This window comes from Typopeltis vanoorti, chromosome 2, assembly GCF_054136105.1.
Source record: "Typopeltis vanoorti isolate ZY-2024b chromosome 2, IOZ_Tvanoo_1.0, whole genome shotgun sequence".
NCBI classification, from domain to species: domain Eukaryota; kingdom Metazoa; phylum Arthropoda; class Arachnida; order Uropygi; family Thelyphonidae; genus Typopeltis; species Typopeltis vanoorti.
In genome coordinates this window covers 63,216,072-63,222,500 of record NC_143550.1, presented here as the reverse complement: position 1 = coordinate 63,222,500, position 6,429 = coordinate 63,216,072, and the positions used below count along the sequence as shown (strand labels likewise).

Sequence of the window (6,429 nt, the reverse complement as noted above, 5' to 3'; positions counted from 1 at the left end):
GTTCTTAAAAAAATACAACATCAGGACGTTCTTCACCACACTTCCTAAAATCCATTCTCTAATCAGCCATCCAAACCTACTCATTACAACCTAAAATATCCAGGTGTATATAAATTATGGTGCGATTGCAATATCCCTTATTTTCAACAAACTAACAAATGTATTGAACAATGTATAGAAGAGCATAAGAGAGGCATCTCTTACAAAAGATCACTTGCAACTGCGTTATCCAGTCATGTTCTTTTTTCAAACAATCCTAATGATGATCAACAAAGCCACTCCGTTTGCTGGGATAGATCAGAAAATATTTTTCGCTGTGATGATGAGTTTGAGAGAAAAATTGTAGAATCAAGGGAAATCCTGCTGAATCCTGTCCACGTAAACAACAATTTGAGTTATAACATCCCAGCCATACTGCAGTTATTCAATATTGGCGTTCACATGAGCCTGCATGCACACTTGCAATAAACAATGGCACACCTGTTAGAACAACCTGAAAAAATATAACTTTTTTTATGTATCAATTATGTGTGGCAATTTTTACCTGTAATTTCCAGTTTTTTAGATACTTCAATGTTTATTACTATTCTCTTCCTTTATGAATACCTGATGAAGGCTGTTATAAGCCAAAACTAGTTGTATTATTCTCATTAAAATCTTTATAAGTTATCTCGGTTTTTTAAGTCGTTAAATCTATTTTTTTAAAATGTATCACAACAACCGAGTAGAAGCATATGATCATACATACATATATATATATGTATGTATATGTAATTTTTTTTAAATTTTTTTTATTTCAGAGGCAGTTAAATGTTTATATGGATCAACTGCTAAAAATTGAGGCTTATAGAACCCATCCTGATGTGGTAAGTAATGTTCCTGATGTAATTTTGTCCAATGGCTGATATCAAGAAACCTGAAAGATTATTCCAAGATTTGCTGCTGAGCTATTATTATTCCCTCCCCCTTTTCTTTCTTTCTTTTTAATATGTAATTATGGATTTAACCCTTTTATTACTTTAAAAGTATTGTTTCTAAGATGAGAAGAGGTTTGTCTATTATCCCTTTTAAGAGAATAGTGCTTGGTGCATTAGACATAAAATCACTAGCATAAGCAGAAATGTAGTTTATTGAAAATACTTCTTTGCAATCAGCTTCTTTGGTTTTCAGAAACATTAATGTTATAACAACAGCCAGAATAGGACCTTAAACACCAGATGATTGTTTAAGCCCATTTATAATAATTATTAAATTAAAAGTGTACAAAATCCAACATTAGCATTTCACTATATTGTATGCAGTTGGCATTATCAGATGTTCTATAACCCACAAACAGTGTTAGTTGAAGTGGCTTAATTAATAGTTATGCCCACTTCCCTTTAGGATGGTTTTAAAGTGAATTCTTTACTTGGGGAGATGATGCCTTGCTAGTTATTTACACACAATGCTATTTTGATTTTCCAAGTAATTTAATCTTTATTAATATTTCTGGGTTGTTTTGGTACTTCAACAACCTCAAGATAAAGTTTGGAATTTTTTACAGTCTGACTAATTTCAAATGCTTTATATCTCTAATGTTACAATGTCATATTGCAGAGGAACGTATAAAGTTTCTTGCTAAAGCAGGAATTCTCCTTACAGTTTTAGAAATGATTTTTGTAGTTAAAACAGAAACTACTCTTCAAAAAATAGTCCATTAATTTCTTGCTATTGGCTTGATGTCAAAATCTTTAATGACTGTGCAAAGATAGTATCAGGAACTTAAAGTTGCTATCTATGCAAAAAAAAAAAAAAAAGAAAAAAAAAAAAGAAAGAAAAAAGAAAAGGCAGAATAGGATGACTGAGGAAAATTAGGGGTGACACGAATACGAATGGGAAACTAAAATTTTGTGAAACCATTAACAGATGCATATATACAGCTGTGTGGTAGTTTTTAGTTTGTAGATCATTCAAGCACTTTATACTTCTTCAGTGGCAAGGGTCTCTCTTGTGTGGTCTGATATTCCTTGCCTGAGGATGCCTAATCTTAAATTTTCCACCTTTGATCTACTGCAGGAATTCCTTGCCTCATTATGTATCATTCATCTCTTGTCTCTACTGTTCCCCTAATTCTGAAAGTCATTCTGACTTCTTTGACTGCTTATTCTTGAAGATTGATTTCTTGCAATCCATATGTCCAAAGTTGTCATCTTCCTTGGTGACTTTAATGTCCACAACTCTAATTAGTTCCCTTTTTCCAACTCCACTGACCAAGCCTGAAGAGAAGTGTAGGTATTTGCTGTAAGCAATGACCTAAGCTTAAATCATTCATCTCCCAACTAGAATTCCTGGCAGTTCTCCCTGCTCACTCAAAATCTGATCTGCTCTTACTAGATCAAACTTCAACTGAAGATCTTCTTCCAAATACACTGTTGAGGTGACCACTCCTCTTGGTAAATCAGGTGACAATCTCGTACAAGTTGCATCTCTGATGGAACATCCTCCTCTCAGCTATTCACAACTTCATGTAAATGAAGTTGTGAATGGCTGAGAGGCAGTTGATAGCCAGAACATTACTATTCCTCCTTTCCATGATCAGACTACTCTTTCCATTCCACAGATCCAGATATTTGTTGCAGTCTCGTTACAGAAGTCATCCATGTCAGAATGAAGGCTTTCATTACTCACACTGTTCAAAATTCCCACCCTATATCCAAGCCATGGTTTTCCAAAAATGTGGTTAAAGAAAAGAAACAGCTTATTAGCAGCTTATGACAAAAACTCTAGTTTCATTCACAGCTTACACTGAAGCCTCCAACACTTGCAAATCCATTATCAACAGAGCTTCTGAATTTGAAAGGATAAAATGAAAACTCAGCATCTCTTGTAGTGAGTGCAACTTTTGTCTAGCTGTTCTTTCACCTCTTTATCATCCGAATGATAGTATTGTAACATCACCTAAAGATGAAACTGATCTCTTGGCATTATTTTTCTCAGAATACATGACAAAGGCAAATCATTTCCTTTTTTTTTTACCTGGAACTTTCATCTCCCAACTTGCATCTCATGCCTCTATGACATTTTGCCAGCAACACCTCAGAAGAATCTTGAAAAACCTGTTTGCCACGAAAAGTCCTTTCTAGTCCTGATCGTATCCAACCAGTTGTACTCCTGAATTAGTATTGGTTATTTATTATCTATATACTGTATTATACCAAGCTTGCATCCACTTTACCACACTGCACATAAATCTGTTATCTTAATCCACTTGAAAGTATTCCAACACCAAATCATCTCTGGTGTGCAGTACTCCTTGATTAGTTAGTCGATTGTTTTAAGTCTTACATTGTTTCAGAGTAACTGAGGATGGAATCTTAAACCTAAAGAGATATTTGATGCTCTTTAAGTTAGCAGTAACCAGATAGTTTTATTTTAATGTGCTTACTTAACTGCATCTCAGGTATAGTTTGTCTTGATTGTTGAAGGATCTTTTTAAAAATAGTATTGTATTTAATGCTATGGTGTAAATGAATAAGAGGGGATGTAAATGAGCTCATGTTACTAAAGATGTTGTAAAATCACGATGCAAATACAGTGGTGAGATTAAATAAGATCATGGGATATGTTTAGTGAATCTACAAGGAAATTCCCAATGTCCTTGATGTAGGTGCTTGAGTCTTAACACTGGCATATTCTCAGAGGAGAGGAGATAAAAAAAAAGGTGTTCTGCAGGATGTTACAAGGAGCACAGTGATTTTTTATTTTATTTATTTTATTTTTCAGAAAATATTTCACATTATAGCTCAGCATTATTGGTAGTATTTTTCTGTTTTATGACCAGGATTGAGTATATTCTTCTTGCAAATTCTTTAATGTATATCTTGCATATAACAGTGTTTTACATGGCATTAATGCAAACAGTGCAACATTGAGGAATTTCATCAGTCTGTTCTCAGTGCATTCATTATCAAGGGTAGATTTCTGATGATATGAAAGCAAGAGTTGAAAAAGAACATGTTGGAAATGTTTTGTGAATCAAAAGTGTCAGAGATGTCAGAGTGGTCAGATGTCGAAAGTGGGAAAACGAAGTGATGAATGTTGATGATGAAAGGCCTGAAATTAAGAGTGCTGTAGAGAATGTTGTTGAAGGAGTGAATGATAGTGGGCCAAATATGAATAATAGAATGAAAGAAACAGCTGAAGGTAATATGAAGAACCAGGTAGATATGCAGAAAGAAATAGCATGGTTACACAGAGTCCTTCAGACATTCATTCCTTCAGAAACTGTGAGCTCGAATGACTATCATGGGGTTAGCAGGAAGGCAAATGAAGGAAAAGTGAGTAGGATCAGTATGAAAGGTCTAATAATTAGAAATAAAGAGATTGTATTGTATGTAGATTATATAATAAAGGTGAGGATGAGACAGGTAGGAATGGAAATCAGGATCAGGGAAATGAGAGTGGTCAGACCAAATGGGATTGTTATGTTTTGTATTTGGTATTTGGAACAAGAGAACTGTGTTTATTGCATTGATTGAATCAGTATGCCCAAAGATAATGGGAATAAGTGAAACTTGGTTGTCTGAGGAGGGGATGTGATGTTGGAAATAGAAATAAAAGGATATATAATTTTCCAGAAGGATAGAAATGTGAAAAGAGGATAAGGAATGCTGTTAATGATTGCAGAGGGATTGTGTCCACAAATTGTAGGAATTTGATAGTGCATGCACAAATTTTGAATCTGTGTGGTGTGAAATTGAAATAAACAGGCTAGTATATCTGATAAGATGTTGTTATAGGCCAGGGAGTGCAGAGAATACTGATTGTGAAATGTTTAGTCAAATTAGTTTGGCATGTAAAAAGAAGGTGATCCTGATGGGAGACTTTAATTACATGAATATAGAATGGAAGAATATATAGTGTATGGGAACAATGAGAGTTAGTTTGTTGAATTTATGAGAGATAAATATCTAAAGAAGCATGTGACCGAAGCAACTAGAGGATTTAATGTTTTGGATTTCGTGATAACTTTGTAAGATGTAGTTGTTAATGAGATGTTGACACTGCTGCCAGTTGATGAGAGTGATCATGTGGTACTTGTTTGGGAAGTGGTGAAATAAGAAAAGGTTACTACAAGAAATGGATATATGAGGGTTGTTTGAAAAGTTTGGTAAAAAAATAACTTAAACACATTTTTTTGGAAAAAATCACCTTTATTTTCTCAACATAGTCTCCATCAAGGTCTATACATTTGGTCCAGCGAGTTTCCAATTTTTTCATCCCATCTAAAAAGTAGGATTTGTCAAATTATACAAAATAGTCATTATGACTACCTTGATGACATCCTTGTTCGAAGAAAATATTTTCCCACTGAGCCAAATTTTTAAGTTTGGGAACAACAAGAAGAAGACACACTGGGCCGAGTCCAGAGAATACGGTGGATGTGGAACCAATTCGAACCTCAATTCATGGAAATTTGTCATTGCGATGGCCGATGTGTGGGACAATAATTCTTGTAGAAAAGTTCATACGTTGGCAACACATGACTATTAAATTATTTAAGGAATTTACAATGTATACTGGAATATTGATTAAACGAAACTTTAATAAATACTTCCTATATTTCGGCAATGTCACATTGCCATCTTCATGGGAACATACAAATATGGCACGTGCATGCAGGCACTACAAAAAGCAAATGAGGCAGAAGATCAGAAACTATTGTTGTTCATAAAGTCCTAATGGTGCCCCCTAGCAGGCTATATTTGGGTTGTCTTGGCCATTGGGCTAATATTCTCATGATGTAAGTCTCCAAAATTTGGGGCTGTCTCATGCACCCAAATTTGTTGAGGTTTGGAACATTTTTTAGAGCTGAGGCTGATTCTATGAATTATCTTTCGTACTTAAACTTTCTGCTTTGTATTACTTTGGCTTTCTTCCAACGTATTCTGTGGCGGGTATCTAGAGCATAGTCTGCAAGCCCATAGTGACTGTGTTCTGAAATCCTGATATTTGCTGTCCTGCCTGTTTGGCCAAAGTAGGACAGTTTACAGCTGCAAGGGACCTGGTATACCCCAGGTAGGTCTAGGAGAAGTGGTTGGTCTTTGGTAGAGCGGATAAGAGATGTCAACTTTTTATATGGTCTGTAACAAGAAGTCAGGTCATATTTTTTAAGGATTTTGGTTATTTTTTCTGAGGTGCCCCAGATGTAGGGAATAGTGATAGTTTTAGTGTAATTTTTATTGTGAAGGGGATGGGGGAGAGGGGGTTGTGGTTTACTGGTTTTAATATTTTTTGGGGGTTGTAGCCATTGACTAAGAAAGTATTAAGGGTGTGGTTTAGTTCAGTGGTTAGGGCATTGTCATCTGATCAGATTAATTTTGCCCTGTTATATAGTATTTTAATAACCCCCTATTGTTGTGAGAGAGGGCGGGTGGGATTGCAGGTGAA

At 35.0% G+C, this 6,429-nt stretch overlaps 1 protein-coding gene across 1 annotated transcript in view; it reads left to right on the top strand.

Moving 5' to 3' along the window:
* LOC150109090 (phospholipase D1-like) overlaps positions 1–6,429 on the top strand; it is a 558,765-nt gene that overhangs the window by 67,902 nt on the left and 484,434 nt on the right. Inside the window, exon 2 of the mRNA XM_090405612.1 lies at positions 801–866. Within this exon, the coding sequence (XP_090261738.1) occupies positions 819–866 (48 nt within the window). The 5' untranslated portion in view covers positions 801–818. The remainder of the gene's footprint in view (positions 1–800; positions 867–6,429) is intronic.